At 49.0% G+C, this 27,663-nt stretch overlaps 1 protein-coding gene across 1 annotated transcript; it reads right to left on the bottom strand.

Moving 5' to 3' along the window:
- Window positions 1-9: 9 nt before the first annotated feature.
- ints2 (integrator complex subunit 2) lies at window positions 10-26,435 on the bottom strand. Its single transcript, XM_035434918.1, has 25 exons — window positions 26,111-26,435; window positions 24,993-25,306; window positions 24,669-24,807; window positions 24,192-24,294; window positions 23,186-23,299; window positions 19,980-20,110; window positions 17,738-17,908; window positions 17,048-17,268; window positions 15,455-15,580; window positions 14,635-14,706; window positions 13,927-14,041; window positions 13,284-13,352; window positions 12,563-12,697; window positions 11,683-11,859; window positions 11,014-11,122; window positions 9,795-9,899; window positions 7,980-8,144; window positions 6,318-6,519; window positions 5,024-5,149; window positions 4,425-4,626; window positions 3,237-3,494; window positions 2,797-2,904; window positions 2,366-2,471; window positions 1,691-1,867; window positions 10-915 (listed from the first exon to the last, which is right to left on the bottom strand). Exons 2-25 carry the CDS (start codon window positions 25,283-25,285, stop codon window positions 746-748), a joined length of 3,594 nt encoding a protein of 1,197 aa, XP_035290809.1. The 5' UTR covers window positions 25,286-25,306; window positions 26,111-26,435; the 3' UTR covers window positions 10-745.
- Window positions 26,436-27,663: the final 1,228 nt, after the last annotated feature.

Genomic DNA, 27,663 nt, shown 5'->3' with positions numbered 1-27,663 from the left:
AACAGCAAGGGGCTTTCAGAATTTTTTTAATACAAAAATGTCAAAAACACAAACATGAATACAAAAAAGACAAAAACTCCAAAATGTTAAATTTCAGGTAACCTGATCATTTTGTATCACTCCTTGCAGTGATACCATGACTTTCAGCTTAGAAAATGTTATTTGTACAGTGGTCCAGAAAACAGACCTATAGTATCTGTAGCTTGCTTTACCTACGTACAGTTGGATTATGTCTCCATCGTCTATGCAAATGAATACCTCAAGTACAGGAAAAACCCTGAAATTTAAAAAAACACACAGACTTAATATATACATGACATCTCTTTATCAAACCATGAAAACACCAAAAAATTGTATATTCTAGAAATACACAGACCTGAATGTGATAGCACAGGGATGTAGGATGCTGAAAACTACAGTGACAGCTGTCTTTCATTAGCCGTACACAAGCACACTTTAGTCAAATGACCGTAGTCTGAAAATGTCTGCTACTTATGCCTCCACACACAGTAATGGATACTGGTATAGACAGTTTTGCGGTCAAGACATGGAGTCTCTTCAAACAGAGCCGCTGGCCCATAAAAAGACCATGAGCTTCTTTGTCTGGTTAGACAAAAAAAAATTTTTTTTTGTCTGTCGCCAAAAACTTCTCGGAAAGGCATCGTCCCATTGGGGAATGCGTGAGAGAGGGGCATCTCAGAAACGGGGGTGTCCCGCGTCCCAGGCCGGGCCCCCCCCCGGGACCCTACGTCCCGCGCAGGCCGATGCTGATGATGTCACTGAAGGTGGCCTCGATGCAGTAGCACAGCTGCACGTCCGGGTCGCTGCAGCCCAGCTCCTCGGCGGTCCGCTGGGGGAGGGTCCGCTTCAAGGCCCCCGCCACCTCCTTGGGCCTCTCCTTCAGGTACTGCAGCCCTGGGGGGGGGGGGAGGGTCAGAGAGGACACATGAGCAGGGGGCGGGGCAAGGAGTCACAGGGAGTGAGTCACATCAGGCTCCGCCCCCATCCACACAAAGGACGCTGTTCCTCCAGGGACGTTTCCATCCTACCTTGACAGCCCCGTTTGACGTTAACCCATTCTGGAGGGAAGAAATTATGTTTCCATGGCACCGCACAGCACTTGAGTTTTATAGTATATATATATCCCCTAATCCAGTTATCCCGCTGTTTTTACTGCCTCAGAAGCAGATATTTTTCCAGCCAGCGGAGCAGGCTAACTGCATTACGCGGATAATGGGATGCAGAGTTGTTGACCCCCAACAACTGGGAAGCGGTTGCCGGCGGTAACGAGGAACGGCAGGGGACGCTGCGGTCAGGCGCGGACCATTATGACCAACGGCGGTCCCTAGAACTGCAGGCAAGCCGCCAACCGCACAAAGGGCCCCCCCCCCCCCGCCCCCCAGATACCTCAACAGTATCTTCCTGCGGCTTACCGCCATCATGTCTCACAGGTATAGAATGGCGGAGAGGACGCAGAACCAGCCCACGTGATAAAATAGTATATGAGCATAATTGATATAAACTTCAATTATATACCTCAAGTATAAAACAGTATACTTCTGGTATGCGTCAGCATACAATCTCCACAGCAGTGTGGGGGTGCAGTGGGGCCCCGGCGGGTGTGTGGGGCGGGTGGGGCCCCCTGGTGGGTGTGTGGGGCGAGCGCGCCCGATTTCTCGCGCACACTTACGGGCGATGAGCGGGTCGATGTCCCGGGCCTTGGTGGCCACGTCGGAGGCGCACACCTGCCCCACCTGCACCAGCAGGGCGGCGACGTCGTCGTAGAGCGGCGGGAAGGCCTGGCAGAAGGACACCAGGCAGGGCAGCGTGGGCATGAAGAAGGAGAAGCGCTTGGCCTGGGTTAGGACTGGGACAAACGAGACGGCGTTCACGAACGCTGCTTACGACGCATTACGACAGGTACTCTAACGTGCTTTAATCTTTCAATACAACCAGACAGAATTCTACACTATAACGAAAAACAAGTAGTTAATCACAATTCACAGCAAAACCTTTTTTTAATCTATCTGGAAACTTCTCTGACATCACGTTCACTTGTCGAACAAGCCCATTCACATTCCACTGCAATGTAGCGAATCAGCCAGGAGATGGCAGCACAATACTGACATGAAGAATCTCTGCAGCTGACCACAATCGGGCCTTATATAGGACTCCAATATAAACAGAGAGGGGGAGAGGGAGGAGAGACAGAGAGTGCGAGAGGTTGAATTAAAGCGGAGAGAAGTAGAAAGAGAAAGGAAAATGGAGATTGAGACAAAGGCGGGTATATAAAGGAATGGATGGGCGAGAGAGGAGGAGAAATAAGAGAGAGAGAGAGAGAGAGGACAGGAAGTGGGGGGAGTACCAGTGAGCAGGGTGCCCATGACGCTGATGGCGAGGCGGGCCACGCTGAGGGACTTGGGCAGGGCGTACTGTATGCACAGGTGCGACAGGAGCTGGATGGCAAAGATCTGTGGGGTGAGAGAGAGAGAGAGAGTGAGAGAGAGAGAGAAAGTGAGAGAGATTGGGGGGGGGGGGACCGTTCACAAAAACTGCAAAACCAACACCCAGGAGTGTGCAGAAAATGGTCTATGGAACCCAACCCTGATAACTGAGCTTATTAACATAAGCGTTCACCTGTTTGATAAAGGTGAGTGTGTACCTGTTTAAGCTGGGTTTAAGGTGGATTTGGGGTAATGAAGATTATTGTGTACCTGTTTAAGCTGGGTTTGGGGTAATGAAGATGATCGTGTACCTGTTTAAGCTGGGTTTGGGGTAATGAAGATGATCGTGTACCTGCTTCTCCAGCTGGGGCTGAGCCAGAAGCTCAGGGATGAAGTCCAGGCAGATGTGGATGGAGGGGATTCCAGCCACCGTCAGAGGCAGCAGGTCCTGGGGGTAACCCTGCAGAGACACACACAGACACACACACAGTTACAGCTCAGAATCACATAATTACACAGCTTTGATTACTGTGACACGCTCAGGCACGCTGTTTCCGATACAGAAACATACGGTGCATTCATGTTAAACTTTCAGCAGCTGAATGGTACGATCCCTTGTCCATGAAAGGATCATTTGAGTCCCTGGAATTTGGGGTGATACCCAGGGTTAATTAAATAATGGTTAAGACAGATAATAATGTATCCACATAGCTTCATATGTTGACATGCCAAGTTCTGGTTAAGTGGATCCAGTCCAACTTAACCCCATGTCCTGAGCCCTGGTGGCCGTACCTGGAAGTGGACCAGCTTGGCGATGTTGGGATCCGCGATGAACATCTGGTGCAGGAGGCAGCAGATCAGGCACTGCACCTCCCGCAGGTCGCTGAGCAGCCCGGCCTCCGGCTCCGCCCCCTCGGCCGGCCCCGCCTCCGGCTGCTCCGCCGCCCCGCGCATGCTCTTCAGGAGGCTCCCGGCCCCGCCCCCCCGCTGCTGCTGCTCCTCCGCGGTGGGGAGGCACACCTCCAGGAGGATCTGCACCGCCGCGCTGTCCTGGGAGGGGGGGGGGGTGGAGAGACGGAACGGTGAAGGAGGGGAAGGTGGGGGGAGGGCATTCCCCTTGGCTCCTCCCCCTCTGGCCCTGCTGCTAGGCCCAGGAATTTATCATCCCCGTGACGGGAGGCCGAGGCGCCTCCGACCTGTTTTTAATCAAGATGACGAAATATCTGTGGGGCCGTCCCGACAGCTCGCTGTTTACACGAGGCTTCCAAAAATGCCCCTGTCCCGCAGGCTGCTCGCCCCGCCCAGAAGCGGGCGGCTGGATTTCCCCCGCACTACTCTGCTGCATGACCCTAAACAGAGCAGCAAATGCCCCACAGCCCCGGCTTCAGTGACACAAACAACTACAGAAAAAAAAAAAAAGAATCACACGGAACTCCAAAGTCCGCTTCCCCCGCTCTTTTTAATCAGAGACTGGGGAAAGAAACCCTGCTTCAAGACATTACATCACCTTCATGTAGTACAGTGATCCTCATTCCTGGTCCTGGCAGGCTTGCAGGGTCTGCTTGTTTTTTGTTGTTACTCAGCACTTAAGAGGGCAATTATACAGTTACCTCACCTCACCTCGTTTCTTGGGTCCGAACTGGTTGCTGCTATTAAGGCGAAAACAAAAACTAGCAGAGCTTATGGCTCTCCAGACCCAGGAATGAAGATCACTGATCTAGTAGATGCTCTGAGCCAGAGTGCTTAGAGTGTGAGAGAACACAGGGACATCTACACAAGCTGCATGAGCTCCAGAGTTATAGACTGGGCTAGCAACACTGAGAGTGTGCAGCATTACTGCACCACTAAGCCAGGTTAACATTGCAATCCCTGAGCCATGACATCACAGACACAACATCGCGAGCGACGCCGCCGCCCGACGCCGTGCAGGTGCGGGCGGGACGGGGGGGCGGGGGGGATGGGGGGGGGGGGGCGGCGTACCTGAGCGGCCAGCAGCGCGTTCTTCAGCTCCTCGCGGGTCACCTCGGGGGTGTCCGGCTGCCCCGCCAGCCCCAGGCTGGAGATGGTCTGCGCCTGCCGCTCGAACTCGGCCGTCTCCTTCAGGTGGGCGTTCAGGTAGGCCTTGGAGGCCAGCAGGTAGCCGTTGAGCATGTGCAGGGTGATGTCCATCAGCGGCGGGCATCTGGGGATACGCATTTATTTACACTCAGTTTTACACCTTAGTGTCTTTTAAATTACAATATATATAAAGCAATATACAAGACATTACATTAACTATACATTCTGAAACAGATATTCAACATGAAAAGATATCAAGAGGGCATGCATAGATATAACTGGTATATATTTTTTGTAACCTATATGGTGTGTGTTTTGAAATAAATGTTGAAATTTTGCACATCCTTATGCTTTGGATTTTTCCTATTGCTTTATTTAAGTTATTAGAGAAATCTGCTATACTCCATGCTGTTCAACACCTGTTTACTGGGAGAGAAAGCTGTGCTACACTGGAACAGTGTCCCAGCACATGTCTGTGACAGACGGGTGCAGTCTGTGTTGGGGGGTGGGGGCACGCTCACCTGTAGACCCTCCTGTCGCAGCGGAGCACGATCAGGGGGTCGATCATCAGGTCGTTCTGCGTGTAGCGCTGCTGCCGGGTCAGCTTGGCCGAGGGCTGGAGCGCGTTCACGGTCATCACCCACAACCTGAACGCGCAGAGAGAGAAGGGAAGTCAGGGAACCTGAACGGGACCGCAGTCTGCGGCGTTCCCCAAAACCGCCCCGCGGTCGCTCGCTCGCCCCCCGAACCTCAGGGTCGGTCGCTCTTTCCGCCAACGTGCCCGGTTCGCTAACACAGAGCGGTCTGCTATCCGGTGGACCCCCGACAGTAATCGATGGGACTCTGAAAAGGCTGATTCTCCTGCAGTGCCGGGGAGATTTATTACACCTTCAGTCCCCTACGGCCAGCCCGCTGTTCCATACAACAGGGGGAGGGGGGGCCGGGGGGGGGGGGGGGGGGGGGGGGGGGATGCATTAAGCCAGCGTCTAGCACAGCCTCACCTGCTCTGGGCCCTGTCCTTAAAGCACAGCCTATCGATTAGACGGGCTCTCTTCCCTCCGATCTCCTTCTGCGCCAGGGAGCGCGGGGTCTCGCTGCGGAACGTTCTAGAGCGAGCGCTGGCACGAGGTGAGCGTCCGTACGCCGAGCGTCGCAGAGCTGAGCGTCCGTACGCCGAGCGTAGCAGAGGTGAGCTTCCGTACGCCGAGCGTCGCAGAGGTGAGCTTCCGCACGCTGAGCGTAGCAGAGGTGAGCCTGGGTACGCAGGCTCCTGAGCATCTCGGCCTTTCCCATTTCAAACGGACAGGACGAGCCTTTGGAGCTGTGCTGAATGACCATTCGCACGACGCGCCCGCATTACCTTCCACTGCCGACAGCACGATAACAGCTGTGTGTATTTTAAGAAGGCGTACGTTTAACTTTGCTTGCACACGCATGCGCACAAATTTATATGCGGAAAGTTTGTGACTCGTAAGCACCATTTTTTAAAAGTAGCTGAAGACCTCTGTTACATATATATATATACAAATGTATACAAACTTGCAAATGAACTTTGACTTTTATATGAATTTATCTGAACCTGCCTAGATGCCACTGTATTTAACTCTAAAATGCATAAATATATACCTTTCTGTCTGTGTAAACTGTAAGTATGACTTCTAGGAAACCAAAGGAAAATTTGACAAAGTTTGCATGGACAATTAAGTTATTCTATTGTATTCTCGAATGCCTTGCTTGACAGACTTGTCTGAGCCAGGGCTAAAGGGCTGGGCTTGTCGCGGGGAGGGCGGGGCCCCGGAGCTCCGCCCCTCTCACCGGCGGGGCATGACGGTGTTGAGGACCATCCACAGCTTGTTGACGGTCTGCAGGACCCTGCGGGACACGCCGGCGCCCAGCAGCAGGCCCATGTGGGACGTCAGCGTCTCAGCGTAGGGGATCAGGTCGCCCGCCGAAAGGAGGGTCAGATGCTCCAGGATCCGCATGAGCCGCGGCCCGCTGGACGGGACCGCCTGGAAGGCTGGGGGGGGGGGGGGGGGGGGGGGGGGGGTGGGGGGCGTGGGGGCGGGGCACAGGGCCGAGGGTCAGCTGACAGGCCAGGACTGGCTGAACACTGCAGCAGAGTAGCACAGTGGTCGAGGAACAGTTCAGCTGCGTGTTGGACTTACTGTACGTCGCTTTGGATAAAAGCGTCAAATAAATATAATATAATGTAATGGATACCATCACTCTACCCTTGAACACTACAGTAGTGTCGTACAGTGGCGAACAACTGATCGGTTGCATGTTCAGTTACAAGTTCGGAGATTATCACAGTCTCCTTAAGTAATTTACTTAACCTGAACTAGACTGGCTGAACACTACCAGCAGGGTAGCACAGTGGTAAAGGAACTGTTCAGCTGCGTGTTGGACTTATTGTACGTCGTTTTGGATAAAAGCATCTGCCAAATAAATGTTATGTAATGTGATGCTGAATTCAAAGGTCGGACATAACTCTACCCTTGACTGAGGTACTTAACCTGAACTAGACTGGCTCAACACTGCAGTAGTGTCGTACAGGGGCCAACAACTGTTCGGTTGCATTTTCAGTTAGCAGTTTGGAGATTATCACAGACTTCTTTAAGTAAGGTGCTTAACCTGAACTAGACTGGCTCAACACTGCAGCAGGGTAGCACAGTGGTAAAGGAACTGTTCAGTTGTGCGTTCAATTCCAAGTCTGGAACATCATCACTCTACTCTTGACTAAGGTACTAAACCTGACCTACCACAGTATATATCCAGCTGTATACGGGGATTGTATCTTTTAAAACATGTAACATGCAAGCTGTGTAATGCGCTGTAGATAACAGCAACGGTAAACCCCGAAACGTGAACTCTGTTTCACACCCCTATGGGGGGCTAAATTACACCCGTTCCCAGCTGCCCTGGGAGAGGCAGTGCTCAGTCGAGACGCCGTCACTTAACACGGGGGCAACGGCGTTGAGCTCGACATCTCCATCATCGGCGATACGGGGGAGGCGTTAGGGTGCGCTCGTCTGGGCTCATGTTAAACCGCTTACGCAGGCAGAAGCAGTGCGTTTAAACCCCCCCCCCCCCCCCCCCCCCCCCCAGCTCCGGAGTCTCATTCTGCTGTTAAACACCCCTCCACCTGAGGTTCAGATTAAATCACGTCTCCATTTCCATAATCGCATGTCATATCTGAGGATTCGAAAAGCCGGGCCTTAGCACGGGGTGTAAAAGCGAGAGAGAGAGAGAGAGAGAGAGAGAGAGAGAGAGAGAGAGAGAGAGAGAGAGAGAGAGCGAGAGACAGAGAGAGAGAGAGAGAGGGAGAGAGGGAGAGAGGGAGAGACAGACAGAGAGATAAAGTGAAAGAGAGAGGGGGGATCATGGGATTTGTAACGCAGGCTTTTCTCCAGCTCTGGGTGGGACAGCTGACAGAGAAGGGGGGTTGTGGGCGGGGGGGGGGGGGGGGTTGCTCACCTTCCTGCAGCTGCTGCTGGGAGTACCTGCAGGTGGCGCTGGTGAGCAGCATCCTGCGCAGGAGGGGCAGGGTTCCGGTGATCTCCTCCTCGCTGATCCAGTCCTCCACCATGCACAGGTGGGGGTAGTTAGTGGCCAGCAGGCGAAGCAGGGCGGAGTGCAGGCCTGTGGGGGGATGTGCGGCAGGGGTGGGGTGGAGGGTAGTGGTGGGGTTGGGGTGGAGGTAGAGGGGAAAGATACAGTGAGCAGACAGGGTAGTTTAGTCAAAAGCCAGCTCACTAAGTGATGCGAGAACAAGGCCTTCCGGAAACCAAAAATGGGCGTGGCTACCATAAACTTCAAGTGTCTCCCTAATTTCACTGTGTTTTGCTATGGAGAGCAATGCCTCGTCATTGGCTAGAACAGGCCAGTGACTGACAGCTTGTTACAGCTACGCCCATTATGGGGTTCATGATGACTCACTTGCCCGTAGTTACAGTTCACACCAACTCCTCCCCTGCCCCCCCCCCCCCCCCCCCCATAGCCCCACAGCAGATACCTCACAGGTTATGTGACACCTGTCCTCACTCAATCTCAAAATGCACAGGAGAATCTCACCATGCTGAGGATTCTGTAAGTGCGGGGGGGAGTTCTTGTTTATTTTTATGTTGTCGTTTAGACAAGGCCGTGACTTCCTGACAGCTTGTAAATTAGCCCTTTCTTTAGTTACTCCAGTGAGGGTTTATACAGTATCTTGTAACAGTCCTTACCACAAGCATTGCCACTTATATTTTAATACTGCATATGCATTTATTATAGTTTCGTCATCTCGCTGCACATTAACTTTGATATAGCGCTTGAATAATGATGCCCTCGAAAGAAATGGGAATAATTTATTTCATTTATGAATGATGTCCCCCCCCCAACCCCACTTAACTTTGCATTTCCCGGCACTGGACCAAGCTTAGATGCGAAACTAACTGGGCTTGATACGCAGATTGACTTTGACAGACACCAGACACCTTCCATCAGGCTGGAAGAGTAATGCTTTCCCTCCACTGGAACACTGACACTGACAAGTCTGAGCTACAATAGCCCGTCATAATGAAGAGAGCTATTAGACAGTGAAGCGCTGAGCACCGCACATGTGCTTAAACAGGACAGCAGACTTAATGGGCAGATTCACTGATCTTCATCCACGGTTTTGTGTGAAGATTGATTTCTGAACATGCGGTAACTGTCTCTTCTGTTACCACGGTTAAAACTATTATCCACGCTAATACAGGGCACTCGAACATTCAAAATCCAGATCAATAGAGGTTGACTTAGTCTGCCAAGACACACGTAAAGGGGGTGTCTGTAAATTGATCTGAATTAGCAGCCTAAAGAATTGAAATAAAAATGAATCACTCCAGTCAGCGATAACTAACATATACTATATGGACCTGTTTAGCCAGCTGTGATAAATGGCTATTCTTGGGTCAAATTAATGTTGGTCTGATCACTTTTACCGAGTTCTGGGGCCAATCACGTAAAGCAAGGTAAACGACCAAATGAAACCTAAATCCCAGCTCCAGTTAAATACCTACATTTTATCTTCTGTCATCCTTTCCACAAAATGGTGGGGGGGAAAATAGATGCAATTTTAGTATAGCTTTAACTAATAATATCTGTAAAACGTATACCTATAATACTGCATTTGTACTAAATCAGAAATAGTTAAAAAAAGGACAATACACATTTTCTTAAATGAAGGTGGTCGCCTCTTTAGTCCAGAGTGAGGGGGTGTGAGTGGGTGTGAGGGCGGGCGGAGGAAGAGGAGGGGTTGAGCCTTACCCCCCAGCTCCTGCTGCAGCCCCTGGGCCTGTCGGATCAGGTACTTGATGGGGATCTGGTCCATGAGCGTGGCCGAGTAGGACCTGGGCTTCCTCTGCATGAGGGCTGGAGAGAGGTGCGGACGGAGGGGTTTTTACGCCTCAAGCAGGACTCAAAGCACTTTACAAGGGTCATTTTTAGGGCACTCCCAAGAAGTTTCAAATCTACTCCTCACGCTAACCAGTCAATGGAGAAGACTTGTGCGTTTGAAGAAACAAAATGGTACATTGATGTCATCCTGTTCACAGCTATGGAGCGAGAGAAGCCAGTGGAACCCTGAGCAAGTTCCGGCTCTGCATGCCAAACTCAAACTCTACCCATGAACAGTCAAGCACAGGTAAGATTACACGTCTGCATCCAGGTAGACCCAATCAGGGTGCACTGGCCTCACCTACCACCCCCCCTTCTCACAACTGACTACTGCATCACTGTCTGTTCCCCTGCATGTGAAAGGGAGTATGGCTTGGGAAGCAAGACCAATTGCTGAGAAATCTGACAAGAAAGTATAATTTAATCTAATCTAGGTTCATTTAATGTAATCTAATCTCACAACTGCTCCTCTATCAGATGCAACTGGCCGTGCGCGTCCAAAGCAGAGCCATTCCTCACACTGAAGCCGCTTCATTAGCGAAACTGAAGGGAACCCTCCATTTCCCCAGAGGTGTGAACTGCTTAAGCAAACACGACAATTTGGGAAACTCCAAAGACAAATACGGGCGGATGGTGACTAATGGAGGAAGGGCTCTGTGTCCCTGTCTGTTCTGCTCCACAAAGCCCTGCTGTTGCTGCTGGCTACTGCAAGCTACAGGGTTAAAGATCTACTGTCTGATTCCCCCTACAGTGACCAGTTTATGGGCCTCAAGCTGATAGGCCTCAAGGAGGGAACTGGGACTGCAGAGGCGGGGCCAATGCAAATTAGACAGAACGCAGAACCAATCACAGGCCACAGCTCTGCTATTCTGTTCACCAGTGATAAAACAGTGATAAAACAGAAGCTATGATTGGAGATGAGGGGGTGTCAATCTGATGACACCCTCTCTCCCTCAAACCAAGTGGCACAAACTCCCGCAACTCTGGTCAAGGAGGAGACCAAGTAACTGGCAAGATGGATGACATGAAATGAATGAATGAATGAATGAATGAATGAATGAAAATAAAAAAGGGAGAGTGGTGTACAAACCCAGTGCTTTCGTGTTGACCAGAAGCGCTTCCTCGTAGGACAGGATGTAGTAGAGAATGAGGAGCTGGGTTGTGATGCTGTACTGGGGGCGTCCACGACCGCTGTCCCCCTGTGACACAACAGCCAGAGGTCAAAGGTCAGAGGTCAAAAGCACTGCAGCACTACAGGGGCCAATGGGCAGTGAAATATAATGGAGCCATTTGTGGGACTACCAATGCAGAAACGAACACAAACTGAAATAGTCTATTGGGTTACAGTGATTAATATACTCAGTGGTAGGAAGTGTCAAGGTATTCGATTACTGGTAAATGGCTGCCAGAGTAACACTTCACCACACGTTTAATTAATCTGTCGGCGTAACAGTCAAGCACATATTTCAATATTTAAAAAAATATATTTTTCTATATTAATTTCTTACATTTGAATTTGCTGTAGGAGGAAATGAATAATCATCCATATTCATGTTTAAACATACAGATACAATTTCATTATGAAAAGCCTAAAGGAAAGCCAAAGACTTCTTCACGTATAAGGTAATAGCTTACATCAGAGTACATGGTGTATGACAGTATCTTTGCATTTCCCCCAAACATTAACAGAATAAACATTAGAAAAAGAAGTGCAGGGAAAGTGCTAGTGTTTCTCTCCCCAGCGGAACGCAGAAAGTACCCCCGTCAGGCCCTGGAAGACGTTGAGGATTTCCTGCTCGGTGATTGGCTGGTTGGTGGCCTCGGGGTTGGCCTTGGAGGCGGGCGTGAGGATGGAGTTGATGTAGACGTCGATGAGGGGCAGCAGCTGCGTGTGCAGCGGGGTGGTGGTCTCGCACAGCTGCCTGAAGATCCAGTCCTGCGCGGACGTGCGTCAGAACGACAGCTCAGCGCGTGACAGCCCCGCAGCACGCTCCTCTAACACAGGGCTGCCCAACACGGCTCCTCAAGATCTGCTGTCCTGTAGGGTTTCAGTGCAACCCTAACACAGCACACCTGATTCTACTAATTAGCAGCTCAATGAGATATCTAGATGCTTAATGATGTGTGCTTTGTTAGGGTTGGAGTGAAAACCTACAGGATGGTAGATCTCCAGGAACAGGATTGGGAACCACTGCTTCAACAGCACAACAAACCCACAATCCAGCTAGGATCTGTACCAGTGCTAGGCTCAATGCCCTTTCAAATCAGTCAATTCAAATCGGTTCATAAACTGAAAAAGGCCAATGATATTCTATAGGCCCTTTTCAATTAACTCATTGATTTTCTGTTCATTTCCTGAATGACATAATCAAAATGGCACAGAGCCTAGCTGTTCTGACTGGGTACAAGCAACACAAGACACATCCAGAACCACAGGCCTAACACACTGTATAACAGAATGAATCTTGTTAATCCTGTTTGCAGCAACTAACATGACAGCGAATAATTGTAAATGCTTGCGGCATTCAACCCATCAGCACTGAACACTCCTACAGAAACACACAGCCTGTTTCACTCATAAAGTGCAGTGCAGCTGGAGGGAGGGGCTCCGCGTGGATTATGACATCACAAGGGCCTACCTTGATTGACACCTTGTGCTTGGTGAAGGCCCGGCTCCTCAGGAGCTGGTAGATGCAGTGGATGGGCAGGAAGCCGCTGATGTTGGCGCTCAGGCTGTTGGTGACGGCGACCCTGACCGCGTGGGCGGTGACCACCTGCGGCACAAGAGACCCGGCGGCTGCGACTTTAAAAGGGTCAAGGGACATCTTACATTACATTACATTACAGGTATTCAGCGGACGCTTTTATCCAGAGTGACTTACACAACTTTTTACATAGCATCCATTTATACAGCTGGATATATACTGAAGCAGTGCAGGTTAAGTAGCTTGCTCAAGGGTACAACGGCAGTGTCCTACTTGGGAATCGAACCTGTGACCTTTAGGTTACAAGACCAGGTCCCTACCCATTACACTACATTGCCGCCTAATCTCTGGGACAGAGATAAGTCACCTGACTATTATCAAGGGGAAATTGTTTGCAGTGTGCAATGCAAGCCCAGAAAAGGTGTTCATTTGGATGTTCCAAGCACTCATCAAATAAATTATCAATCAAACGTTACTGTAAAAACAATTTACCCAGGGCAGTGAAACGGTAGTTAAGACAGAAACCACAGGATCCTCTGACTTGCATATCAAGTATAAAACATGAATAAAAATAAAAACAACACAAAAGGGATTGTAATATGTTCCGTTTAGTGAGTGAGAGAAAGGTGGTTTAGATGGGGCCCGGTTGCAGTACCTGCTCGGTGAAGATCTCCTGGGTGAAAATGGTCTTCATCTTGCTCAGGGAGCTGGGCTTGATGGCGATCTGCGAGAGAGTCAGTGTATTTTGTGAGATTAAGTTCATGGAAGCCGAGTTTAACTGCTGAGGGACGGAAGCGCCCTGAAGGAAAGTGAATATTTTGGGTTCTGTGATTTCCCCTTTTCCTCTCGAGGGCAGAGCGAGGCTGTGTGACACTCTGAAACGCAGCGGCGTGCGCGGAGGATTACAGTCACAGCAGGCCGTGATTGGCCAGGCCTTCCCTCATTCCGAAAGGCTCTGAATTATGATTGCAAACGGCAACGCTCCTCTCCCTGTGCAGACAAAGCGGGGAAAACACACAGGATGCGACCAGACAAACGACAGTTATGGAAATGGGACTGCGTGTGTGTGTGTGTGTGTGTGTGTGTGTGTGAGAGAGTGTGTGTGTGTGTGTGTGTGTGAGAGTGTGTGTGTGTGAGTGTGTGTGAGTACGTGTGTGTGTACATGTGTGTGTGTGTGAGTACATGTGTGCGTGTGTGTGTGGGTATGTGAGTGTGTGAGTGTGTGTGTGTGTGTGTGTGTTGAGCATGCAGCAGCGGGCTAGCGTGTGCTATTCTCAGACAGCGCATCGATCGTTTACCTTCATCCCTAAAGTGGAGCAGACCAACTCGATGATGGCGCTGAGCTGGTTGCTATGGAAATACATGGCAACCAGCAGGAGCATCTCTCCGAAGGAAGCGGCCACGCCGGCGGCACTGAGGCGGGGCAGAGGACAGAGGAGAGGGGTTCACGCGCCGCCGATAACGCCTCCTCAGCATGGACGGGGGGGGGGGGGGGTGCAATAAAATGACTATGCTAGCGTATGCCCACCGCCCCTCCCCACCCACAAACGCCGTCTCCAGCGGCACTGATTTACGTTCCTGCTGACGTGTGCGCTTTCCCGCGCGCGTGAAAGATTTACGCGGGAGTGACGTGCGTGAGCGGAGGGAGAGTCGGTGTAGCTGGAGGAGTGCGTTACAGGCCCCCGCCGGGGGGCCTCCTGGGTCCGACCGGCCCCGCCTTGGTGGGGGGGGGGGGGGGGGGGGGGGCGGCTTCGACCCGCCGGCCCGCCCCGCTGGCGCTAACCACAGCCGTCAGCGCACAGCGGGGGAACCTGAACGCCATCGGATCACTGAACAAACCAAGCTGCGCTAACGGCTACACCGACAGCCTCCGCGCAAACAAACAAGCACCTAGCGCTGAGAGAAACGCCCGCGAAGGGTAGCTCCCTACTGAGCGCGTGCGTACAGCACCGGGGATAAACGGCCCTTTCTGAGTGTGATAACAGTGCGGGAGCGCCGATCCTCACCTCTCGAAATACTCCTCCTCTTTGATCATCCAGCTCAGCCACATGACCATCAACTGCTCCTGCTCCGGAGTGCTGGGGAGGGCGGGGGGAGGGGGAGGAGGGGGGGGCGCGCATGTCACTCAAATGGTACTAAGGAATTCCCACTGCCAACATTCCGTTTTATTACATGTAATTATTACAACAATAACCACAACTACAATAACAATAGCGGTATTAACAATAATAATCGTGTGCAGTGTTATCAATAGCAATAATAATAGCAGTGCAATGGCAGTACACATTAAACTAGAACGTATCATTAGAATTGCTGTTATTATTATCATCATCACTACTGCATTTCATGTAAAGAACCCGCATATTTTCCGTTTAAGTTCCCTGTAGCGGACATTGATTATTGTGTCTGAGAGCACCCCCCCCCCCCCCCCCGCCTCAGGGGTCAGAGTCCGCTCTGATTTAGGAGGGACGGGGAGCACAGGGCCATCAGTCAGACAGGAAGTCTCCCTCGCCTTAACAAACGGCCGTGTTTACGCGGGCGGACATGTTTATACGCCACGCAGCGGTCGTCCCTTCTCGACCCGGCGACCGAGGCCCCCCGCGGCCTCGCCGTACATCACCGCGGCAACGGCCCAAGGTCTCCCGCGCAACGCGGTCGAGGCAGCTGGGCCGCTTTAACCGACAGCTGGGGGACTGAGCGCGCTCAGTGTGGGCGTGGCCTGCGCCTCCACCGGTGAGTCTCATATCCCTGGCAGGACCCCAGCTCTACATTCCCGCAGAGGGGGAGGCGAATGTACCCGTTATGGGCGCCCCCTGGTGGCCGTACCTGACGAGCGTGGGGAAGGCCAGCAGCTTGCAGAAGGACAGGGACACGAAGCGCACGCCGGCGGGGGTGGCGGGGGGGCGGCTGGTCATCAGCTGTAGGAGCTGCTCCGCCTCCTCATCCGTGGGCCTGGTGAGATGAGCGCAAATATACATAAAATACACACACACAAACATAAATACACACCCATTCACATGCACATGCAAGCATGCATGCACACACATATATATACATAAATACAAATACACACACACACACACATACATACACACACATATACATATACACATACACATACACATGCACACACCCACGCACACACGTATATACATGTACATGCATATACAAACACACATACACACAAATATATATACATACCCATACACACATACACATGCACATGCACACACCCACATACACATACATAAATAAACACCCACACACATACAAATACACACCCACACACACACACACAAACACACACACCACACACACGCACACACACACACAGCGCATTAACGCCCCGCTCTGGCCCGATCCATTGGCTGACAAATGAACTGGGCACCCGATCAATTCTCCCGCGCTAAGGCTGTAATTTATCCGTGCTCTAAGCCCAGGGATGGCCAGTCTTTACGGCCCTGTCCACCTCCCACTGCCACTTTCCCGCATGAAAAATCCACCCTCACAGGCAGCCGGAGAAAGAAAAAGCCCATTTTAAACACAATCCTAAACAAATGCATAATTCTTCCCCTCCGGCAACCAGGCATGTAATCCCATGTCCTTTAATACCTGAAATGCCTCTCCTCCCATGTTCAGAGATAACACTGAATTAGGGCTGCAATTATTCAGCGTTATGGGCCACGTTTTAATTAACATACAATCGATTCAAATCGCATGTGCTGGAAGAGTTCGCTGAATTTATAAAAAGCAGGTGCTGAACCATAATTTGGAAGTCTGCTAGGAAAAAAAAAAATGTACATATGCTGGGTTTTTTTTAACCGTAGCTGCAATCCCAGAATTTTAACGAGCTGCTAATTTTTCTTAATTAGATGTTTTTCATGTTTAAAGGGTTTATTTACCCTTCAAAGCCACATTATGACAGAAATAGCAAAGTGTGCCAGGTAGAATAAACATCTCATGTTAACATTGTGCTATATTGTAAACAATTACATAAAAAGAGAGGTAACAAAAATGTAACTGATCGAATTAAAGACTGAATGAGTGAATGAACAGCTCCATGACCTGTGCTGTGAGAGCCACAATTAGGGGCCCACGCTGTGAGGGCCACAGTCAGGGGTTTGCACTGTGAGGACCAATTTTAGGGGCCTGCGTTGTGAGGACCACAGTTATGGACCTGCGCCGTGAGGACCACAGTAAGCGGCCTGCACTGTGAGGACTGCGGTTAGGGACCTGCCCCGTGAGGACCATGGTCTGGCACCTGCGCGGTGAGGACCACAGTTAGGGATCTGCACTGTGAGGACCACAGTTAGGGGCCTGCACTGTGAGGACCATGGTTAGGGACCTGCACTGTGAGGACCATGGTTAGGGACCTGCGCTGTGAGGACCACGGTTAGAGGTCCGGGCTGCGAGGCGTACCTGAGTCCCGCGATGCCCATGAGGGCGCAGTACAGCCGCAGCAGGGCGCTGGCCTTCACCACGTGCTCCTCCCGCAGGCCCGAGTAGCCGGAGCCGCCGTCGCTGTCGCCCTCGCTGTCGTTGGGCACGTGGGTGCTGCGGGACCGCGGCAGGATGGCCACCAGCTCCAGCAGCAGCTGCCGGCGCATCTGCCACAGCACCGAGCTGCTCTCCCGCTTCCTCTGGAGGGCAGCGACCGCCGGAGGACCGTCAAAGGAAGGCAAAGAACCGTTAATGAACCGCTAACAGCAATCAAAGAACCATTGACAAAAAACCACGGCCACGCCTTTTAAGAAAGCAGTCAGACACTATCCACTGTAAGTTAGCTATAATATGTTCGACACAATTCCAGAGTACAGCATTTCCACTCAAATAATCTGGTGCCTGTCTTACAAAACAAGACCAGGTCAAAACCTAGTATATGGCTGGACCGGCTGACCAATGGTGTGACGTCACAACTCGGCCGACTAATGGTGTAACTTCATCACTCACTCAGTCAGTCACAGACATTCGCTTTGTAGGGCTGGCCCTGCTGTTGCGGTCCAGCCAAAAAAAAAACATATATACAGCATACAAGGTATTAAATACTCTCAAAAACCAAAGCATTTCTGGCCTGACGAGAATGAGCCACACCCAGCCCCGCCCACCCACCTGCTGGCCGTTGCGGATGAACATGCCGAACCAGGTGCGCACTTTGCCGTTGGTGCCCAGCAGCAGGCCGCTGACGAAGGACACCAGCGGGCTGACCGCGTCGTCGGCGGAGTCCGGCTTGTAGTCCAGCGTCAGGGCCACGCCCAGGCCCGGCAGGTGACACTCCTCCACCTGCGCGTGACACACAGGCGCCGTTACCCAATCGGTGAACACACGCCCACTCGCTTCGGTCTTCTTCAGGGTGTATTTGCTTTCAGGAACGTACAGTATATAAACTGAAGAAAAATTGTATCCCGGAGACAGGCTATAAAGCTTTCAAGCACCGCCGTGGCTCATATTTAACAAATAGCAGCAACTTGCTGGGTGCTATATTGTGCAAACCTGGCTCCCCAGCACACTTGGCTCCAGGTATTGAGCTGCTTATCACGCTTTTAAAAGTCTCTAATGCGAGGCACTCCACCCGATTCCCACACGCAGGCAACCCGCCACGTTTCGGATTTGCCAGCCCATAGGCGTGACTCTCAACCAGTAACACCCTGAGGGGTGGGGATGGGGGGGAGAGAGGAGAGGAAGCAGGGCCTAGCCGCCTGCTTCCAGACGATCATCGGGCCAGATTAAGCGGATAAGTGCCTGGCCGTGACTAACCTGCAGAGGCACGGCGCTCCCAGGACCAGCCGCCAGTTGCGCCACTCGACCGCAACACGAGCCCCGGAGGCTGAGGGCCTCCCAAACAAAGCCCAGGGGACGCTCGCGCACGCCGGCTTCTGCTCCAGCCAAGCCCTCATTCAGCCGAAGCTATTCAGAACGCGTTTTTATATGCTTTTCATTTATTTTAGGGAAGTCCTTCTGTGGCTGAAAATTCAGAGGTTCCCCCAACGGGGGTCTTGGGAGTGCAACAGGGTTTAGTAGTCACATTACAATTACCCAAGACACCACTTAAGCCGAGTTTACAGTCTAATTAACTTTGTTAATTGACCAATTAAGCGCTGAATATCAACAGAAATTAGCAGACTCCATGGCCCTCCACATCCAGGGTTGGGGATGCCAGATTTATATGCGCAGCTCTGTGTGCTGTTGTGCTCGTGAGAACTTCAGAGGGGCATTATAAGGACTCTGGAGGGACACTGTGAGGCCTTCGTAGGGGCATCGTTCGGACTTTGGACATGCATTCAGGGGCGTTATGAGGACATCGGAGGGGCATTATGAGGACTTTGGAGGGGCGTTATGAGGACGTTGGAGGGGCGTTATGAGGACTCTGGAGGGGCATTATGAGGACTCTGGAGGGGCATTATGAGGACATCGAAGGGGCATTATGAGGACTTTGAAGGGGCATTATGAGGACATCGAAGGGGCGTTATGAGGACATCGGAGGGGCATTATGAGGACATCGAAGGGGCGTTATGAGGACATCGGAGGGGCGTTATGAGGACATCGGAGGGGCGTTATGAGGACATCGGAGGGGCACTATGAGGACTTCGGAGGGGCGTTATGAGGACATCGAAGGGGCATTATGAGGACATCGGAGGGGCGGTATGAGGACATCGGAGGGGCGTCATGAGGACATCGGAGGGGCGTCATGAGGACATCGGAGGGGCGTCATGAGGACATCGGAGGGGCGTCATGAGGACATCGGAGGGGCGTCATGAGGACATCGAAGGGGCGTTATGAGGACATCGGAGGGGCGTTATGAGGACATCGGAGGGGCGTTATGAGGACATCGGAGGGGCACTATGAGGACTTCGGAGGGGCGTTATGAGGACTTCGGAGGGGCGTTATGAGGACTTCGGAGGGGCGTTATGAGGACATCGGAGGGGCGTTATGAGGACATCGGAGGGGCATTATGAGGACTTTGGAGGGGCATTATGAGGACTTTGGAGGGGCATTATGAGGACTTTGGAGGGGCATTATGAGGACATTGAAGGGGCATTATGAGGACATCGGAGGGGCATTATGAGGACATCGGAGGAGCATTATGAGGACATTGAAGGGGCATTATGGGGACATCGGAGGGGCATTTATGAGGACTTCGGAGGGGCATTATGAAGACATTGAAGGGGCATTATGAGGCAAATCGTTGGGGCATTATGAGGACATCGGAGGGGCATTATGAGGACATTGAAGGGGCATTATGGGGACATCGGAGGGGCATTATGAGGACTTCGGAGGGGCATTATGAGGACATTGAAGGGGCATTATGAGGCAAATCGTTGGGGCATTATGAGGACATCGGAGGGGCACTCACCACCATGGCCCGAATGTTGAGTGCCTGTGAGGGGTTCATTTGGCAAAGCTGCCTCAGCGCCTCTGTCCTGCGCCTCCCGCCCATGCTCTCCTCATCCTGCCGCTCCCCATTCTTAATCAGGCCCCTGCACACTGGATGCACACACACACACACACGCACACACACACATACACACACGCACACACACACAGGAAGTTATACAGATAAATATATGTACAGGTACTGTGCAAATACACGCACAGACAGACACACACACACACACACTTTACCCCCCACACACATATAAATACACACACAAATACAAAACACACACACATACACACCATGGCCCACAAACACAAATACAAAACACAAACACACACATAATATGCACATACACAAACACACACATACATGTACACACATACACAAATACAAATGCACACAAACACCATACTCCCCACACATACACACACACACACACAAATATAAACAAAGACAGGAAAATACAAACACACACAGATACCAAACACAAACACACACACACACACACATACACACACACACACACACACACACACAAACAAACACACAGAAGACTTAGCAACAACGCTCACTGCACATCAAACGCAGAGCACTCATGATTTAAATCATCCTCATGGCCTTAGCTAAATAAAGCTCCCTTGCTTTCATTGGCTTTGGCTGTTCTCATTTAAAATCTACCCAGGGCCCACTAATGTTATTCATTTCAATGAAACAATGAAGACAGCGCCTGCACACAAAAATCTATTCAGCTAACCACGCTTAACATAATTCATTAGTTTTTAAGTATTCACACATGCTCTCTCCGATGAATTACAGTTAATGGGAGAAATGTGTCAGGTCAAATTGGACTTAAAGGACGATCCATAACATCAACTGAAATGACACTCTCATCACCTCAATTTATAGAAACGTGCGGCCGGCACAATATAAAACGAAAATAAGTTTTCTGTGCAAGTTATTTCATCTACGTGTCACTGTTTTTCCTCCTAATGTCCGATAAGAATCAGTATAATTACAGCCTTTTCAATGATTCACTCCCGTGGTCGAAATAAAATGCAGTTTCTGCGATCAGCCAGATGAGAATTCGCTCTTTTTCCCCGTGCACGTGTAATGATTTAGACCGCTTCCTTCCAGCCTTTCCCTGCACAAACAAGCTATTGACTCGTAGGTGACCTTTGTGATAACAAGCCGAAGGGAGCACCAATTATTCCACGCTCCTTAATGTGCCTCTCAAAGAGGCGCCCTTCTCTCGGACCAGAGCTGACATAACACGCCGTCCATTATCAACGAGCTAAATCTACAGTTCCTCGAAGAGGGGCGCTGCGGAATTAGAGAAGACGCCGCGCGCGATTCCAATTAGGCCGTAACGAAGGAGCGCCAGAGAAAACCCCCCTGACCAGAATCGCAATCACACATTCAACAACAGGGGATTATCGTAATAAGGGGATAAAGGCTTGGCAGATTACACACACGTAATTAAACTACCAGGGGCAGGAGCTCCCAGGCTGCTCAACCCCAGACAGAGCCGCGGCAGGAGGACCACAACTGGCTTTATCCAGCCAGGGTACGGCGGTGTGCGTGTTTGGTACATTTAGTGTGTGTGTGTGTGTGTGTGTTTGGTGCATTGGGTATGTGTGTGTGTTTGTGTTCATGTCTGTGTGTGTCTGTGTGTGTGTGTGTGTGTGTGTGTGTGTGTAAGGTGGACTTAAGCCAGTCGGGGTTCCTATGGTTACTGCTGTGTCAATCCTACTTGCTACTCGCCAGGTGCCTACAGGGTAGCAGTTGTTGTCAGTGAAAGATGTACCTCTCTCCCAATCAATGCTAGCTCTCCTATAGCGGAGAGCTGCAATATGTCTTGTATTGTAATAAATGGACATTGGCTTGCAAGCCAGTGTACTGGAGGAATCCATACACCTCAGGTCAATCTCCCCTGTAAATGGGTAGCTACCACCGCTGTGATGCAATGACGTAATGCAACTAGTGATTCCAAAAGACAAATTAAAAATAAATAAAAAAACAGTATTGAGAACAGTTCAGACAATATTTCTGAAGGTCCAGCAAAGTAGAATCTGTGTGTTGTTTTAATACTTTCCTGCATTAACAAATGGAACAGGAATATTTTTTAATGATTTTTGCCAACAAAAAAAATAAAACTCATAGAAAATCCTGTGCTGAAATTGGCTTGCTTTACCCCTTGGCTAAATGGCAAGTTTTCAGTGAGCGGGGTTAGCTGGGTACAATATACATCACTTAGATGCTAAAACCAGGGAAATCCTTTCCACTTTAATATGTAAATGATGTTCTTTTCCCAAAAATGTAGAGACCTGCAAGAAATGGGCTTTATTTCTGGAGGCCCACAGGCACTGCGATATTACAATAACCCGTACAGTTAGTATTCACAGTGCCCATTTTCACAAGGAAGACTTCACCAACTATCAACAAAAGCGCTGTAGATTTGCTAACAAGCTAGCGCTGGTGGATTAGGCACTTCCTTCCCTCCCTCCTAACTGTTTCTGACAGCGCCCAAAACTTGTTGCAGAATAGACGTGCGGTGGTTTGGTAAGTAGGTCTACCATTAGCTAGCGATAAATAGCTTTCAATCTTAGACATGTGGAATCAAAGCCTTTCTTTATTTGGGTGCAATGTCTCAAGTTTGAGCTGTTGAGTCCAATGTTAGTAACAGGGTTATGTTATTACATACTGAATGATCTGAAGGTTTAACTAAACGAGGGTAAAGCCAAGCTTATGTTGCTTTCTTTTCTGTTGTCGGGTAGTCTAATGTTAACTTCCTGCATGGAGAAACCTGCTCTAACCTAGCGAGTAGCGACGAGGAATGGTTGACATATGATATGAATATTCATGAGTGCAGGATACACACCCACTCTGTCCTTATCTGCTGAACAGGTCAGTACAACCTACTAGTGTTAATTACAAAACACAACAATTACAATTGGGTTAAAAATTTGAAAGAAATCTTAAGACGATAATCAATTGTCACTTCTGGGGAACATAACCACAGTTTAAATCTAGTTTCCAGGACCTTTATGGAGAATAAATAAATAAATAATATATAAATAAATAAATAAAGTTCAAAGACATTTATTCAATGATATCACTTAAGGGACAACAAATGACTGGTGAGCTGGAACAAAGAGGTGAGCAGTAAAGGCCTGAGCCCGTACCTTCATTGAAGCTGTCTGGAACATTGGCCACCAGCAGACACAGGAACCAGTCTCCACTGCGCACGTGCAGCAGGGCTTCGGCCACGTCCACGATGGGCAGCAAGGACGGAAGCTCTGGAGGGACAAGAGAGCCCGCAGAATCAAACAACCGCATTGAAAAAAACCTCCCGTCACACTCCACATCAGAGAATGCGTCTCAGAGCAGGGGTGCTGATCCAGGATCAGTTCTGCCTTTCAGCTCATAAAGTACAAGGATGGGATACGGACTGGAGAAAACCTGACTCTAGATCACCACTCTGACTCAGGTGCTTTATGAACACCAGCCTATATTTATAACCGCTCTCAAAAAAGAAATAGGTCTGCACTTGCTCACTATGAAGAACTTGCAAGTCACTAAATCAAATGCAGACATTTAATTTTCAAACTATTTGTTTTTAGGTCTACACAGGTCTATTTTATTGCAAAGAAAGTGTTGTGTGTGCAGTTGTTCTTTTTCTTTCCCCCTTGCACAGATTCTTGGAAAACAGATCTGCATTTGCCCCAGCTACTAGTGTTTCAGTTTTGATTTCACGCATTTTGGACACACCCCTCGGCAAAGCAGATCGTCTTGCAACAATGCTCTTCCTGGTGCTCTAACCCTGTCTGACAGCCATGATCGCTACACTTATCATTTCGAAAATCAAATACCACTTTGATTTTTTTTAACTTCGAACACATAAACGGAGAGTTAACTTTCTCGTCAAAAATGTAGGTGGCATTCGTTCTGAGGAAATCTCAGTCGAGGACAGGAAAGAATACCCCAAACTGACACTTCGCAAATGAACAAATGAGCTCTCCATTAAACATGCATAACTTCTCTCTGTTATCTTGAATTATCCCTCACGAGTTTCTTTATTAAATACAGCAGGGGGAAGTCATAAATGCTTGATGCCAGAGTCATGAGATAATTCTGTCTTCCTGTGAATTATGACTTCTAAAAGTAATATTTCAAATGCTGATGTTTCACCTGCTTGTAGGATACAAAGGACATCTGCTACTTCTTCGAGATACACAGGACTTTCAAAGAGCTCGGAGGACTTCAAGAAGAACTCTCCATTTGAATCCGAGACCTGCAAAGAGAAAGGACTGAGTGACAAACATATCTCATAAAAATGTTTGAACTGTTTGCTTTTATTGGCTAATATGTAAACCAAGATAAGCTGACACTTCAAATGAGCCTTTGTATGGTTTTGCGAATACTTCTAATGTAACACGAAGCACACTGCAGTAATGCCCCAGTCTATCTGACAGTCCCTCACCTTGTGATGTCAGAGATGACGCTAAGTGATGTCACACATGCTCAAGGTCCTCACATACCCAAATGTGCATGCATACAAAAAGGGCCATTTTGTACTGGTGTTAGGAGCCATGGTGCCATGCTTCAGCCATGTAACAATGGTACGCTCAGACCACAATGCACAGACCAAGATGCCGTAGTGGGTACCTTGTTCATTATGGCCAGCAGTTCGCTAAGAGCCAGCCGCAGTCTTCTGAGGGGATCGCTGTGCTCAAACTCCAGGGTCAAGCCGTGCTGCAGCTGCGACACCAGCACGCTCTCGCCATTGGAGCCCCCGGCCTTGTGTCTATCCGACAAGTAACACACATCAGCCTACACATTCAACTCTACAGAGCTCAGCAGAGCCAAGTAAATCCAGCACAAGCCCAATACACACCAACATTAGCGTTTACAAACTGCCATGTGGGGCAACAATGCTAACCGCCACCCAAAGATTAGTATTAACCTGCAAAACTACGATGACCACTTTACCTCAGCTGCTGCTCTTTCCTAGCATCCTGCTCCAGGGCATGGAAATCGACCGATAAGAGTGCAACTATGGAGTTGACAGCCTCCACTCCGGACAACAGGCGGAGGATGAGCTTCTTGTCCTGAGCCCAGCTGTTGCTCTGGTCTGCGGGCGCACAGAGCGCCATCCGGACCAGGCAGGGCAGCAGCAGTCTTAGCTCTGGGTCGCTAAGCGCCGCTAAGCGCACCACGTCCACCTTCTGCATGGCCTCGAAGGCGTACGGGCTGACAAACTGGAGACCCGCGCTGTCCGACATCCTGACAAAAGGTGCCTGTGCCTGTCAAAGGTGCAACAAATGCAAGTCAATTTGTGCGATTTTGTGCAAAGACGTTCATGCAATTCCCAATAATCAGAAGCTGCTATTCACTAATTCTTTTCTTTATCCAATTGGTAGTTTGTCAAAATCATACACAGAACATTATTTAGCTAATCAACGAACTGAGCGGTCTGGTCAACGTAGATCAGCAAGATCAAGTACATGATCGACCAAGCACTAATGTTAATGCTTTATTTTCAGAAATAAGGTAGCGAGCTAACTGGAAGCCCCAGCTACTTTGTAGTTACACCTAATGCTGTCAATCCTCTTGCTCTCCAAACTAAGTAATGGATCTGTAGATAACATCATATAGTTATGTCAGCTAATAATAAGTGCAATATCTGGAGTCTAATTATTTTCTAGACAAAAGTAGCTAGGTGGCCAACAAGCTATCTTTCAAACATGACCAGGTAGCAGAAGCTAACATTAGTTTGAAACTGCGGTTTCATCGTGAGTGTTTTTCTTTTTCCCACACATAACGGGACAGACTCGCTTTAATTTAACAACAGAGCGCATGGAAACTTTTCAATACTTATCATCCATGCAATACCACTGTAGCTGCAAGTGAACAAAATCACTATCAACTTTCGTTGGGAGTTCCAACATTCACCGGGCGGCGCGTCAGCTAACATCCATCTGGTAGCTAGCTAACCAGCTAACGCTAGACATTTATAATGTCCTGTTGTTAAGTTTTTAGAATTCACTTTTAAGCTGGAAGATGGTGATATTGGAGAATTTCTGCACAATCGTTAGCAGTTTACTTACCTTAACGGTGGCTACTTTTTGTTTGAGTTGAAGCAGTAATGTTAGGCCTTCGAAATTCGAACGACCTCGGGCTCTCGTGTTTCTCCACACCGATGTTCAAGCTTTCAAAGCAAGCTCATCCCGGATCGCTATATCCCTCTCATTCTTTTAAATAATTAAGCTGAAGAAAACGGAGGTTGGTACAGAGTAGCAAATATATAAACGTGGCTAACTACGTAATATTTTTCAGAAATAAAAAGCAGGTGTATACTTTTAATTCATATCCGATATTCAATATTTCCGACCGGTACTTGGGTACGTACTTACTACCAACCTCACTCAACACTACAGCCTGTGGCGTAACATACGAAAATTCCGTAAGAGCTGTGGAGAATACGCCAAGCATCATGCTTCTCTTCACAGTCGAAATCCTACAGTTACTGAATGTGCATAAGTTTGCCATGGTGCAGAAAGAAACCAGGAGCAAGACACGGGAGCCAAACCAATTTATTGTCATTTTTCATTCTCAAATTAATAAACCACACAAAAAGAAAAGGGAAAAGGTTATGAATAAATTATTTTTTTTTATTATTCATCCGAAATGTCTTTAAAAGTATGAACTTTTTTTGTACATTTCTAACCACATTTTTTACAATTTTCAGCTTTCAGGTCTCTGTAGCTTCACGTAGCGTTTCTCCGTGCACCCCAACGACTAAAAAGTGATTGTGGTAAAAAGCAATTGTCTATCAGCTTCTGGAGTCAAACAATGGTTTAAGGAAATCACTTCTAATTCAAGATAATTTAAGACACTTCTCACGACATTACATAGATGGTACATTCAGATCGCAGAAAGAGAGATGAGGGAATAAGGAGCAAACGGCTTGGTCCAAGTAATTAAAGCTGGATTCAGCTTTCATACTCACAAAGGGTGAAATCGGCAGCCAATGATACACAAAATTAAAGTCACAAACTCATAGTTCCAATTTAATCTATTCAAATAACTGATCATTATATCGATATCGTTTTTTTTGTTTTTTAAAAAATCAAAAATCCATTATTAACTGCAAACGGTGGATGTGGTGTTTTCATATTATACAAGCATGACAGTCATTTGCATATGTAAATACAGAAGTGGAAATACAAAATTCTGAGTTTTAGAATTATATGTCTTAAAAACCTTGCAGGGTAGGAATATCATTTTATTTAATATTTTTGGAATCAAAATTTTTTTCCCCAAAATTACTTGGACACTAAGCTCTTTTTCCTCCTTTTCACACATTTTTCAGTACAGAAAATTGGGCAGGACTTGAATTTTACAAATATGTATTTGTAGTAACAGGTGCCTTATTGTCCGCTTTTATAGTAGTTGTTTAAAATAACATTTATAGAAGTCAAAATCAACACAGTCCCTTAGAATCCCATCCCCCCATCACACACGTCTTTAATGCTTTTAAAAGTATCAGATGTGCCACTCACAAAGTTGAATTTGACATTTCAAAAATCAGTTTGATTATTCTGCCACCAGCAGGAACCTTTACATTTTATTCAAACATCGGTTTAAAAAAATCTGAATT

Source organism: Anguilla anguilla, chromosome 9 (genome assembly GCF_013347855.1).
Source record: "Anguilla anguilla isolate fAngAng1 chromosome 9, fAngAng1.pri, whole genome shotgun sequence".
Classification (NCBI taxonomy): domain Eukaryota; kingdom Metazoa; phylum Chordata; class Actinopteri; order Anguilliformes; family Anguillidae; genus Anguilla; species Anguilla anguilla.
This window is presented reverse-complemented; position numbering and strand designations above follow the sequence as displayed.

Excerpts from the sequence above, each read along its gene's own strand:
- ints2 (XM_035434918.1), bottom strand. The coding sequence starts at position 25,285 with ATGTCGGACAGCGCGGGTCTCCAGTTTGTCAGCCCGTACGCCTTCGAG. Across the intron at positions 17,909-19,979 it reads TCAACATTCGGGCCATGGTG|GTGGAGGAGTGTCACCTGCC; the intron begins GTGAGTGCCCCT and ends TGTCACGCGCAG. Across the intron at positions 2,472-2,796 it reads AGCCCCAGCTGGAGAAGCAG|ATCTTTGCCATCCAGCTCCT; the intron begins GTACACGATCAT and ends CTCACCCCACAG.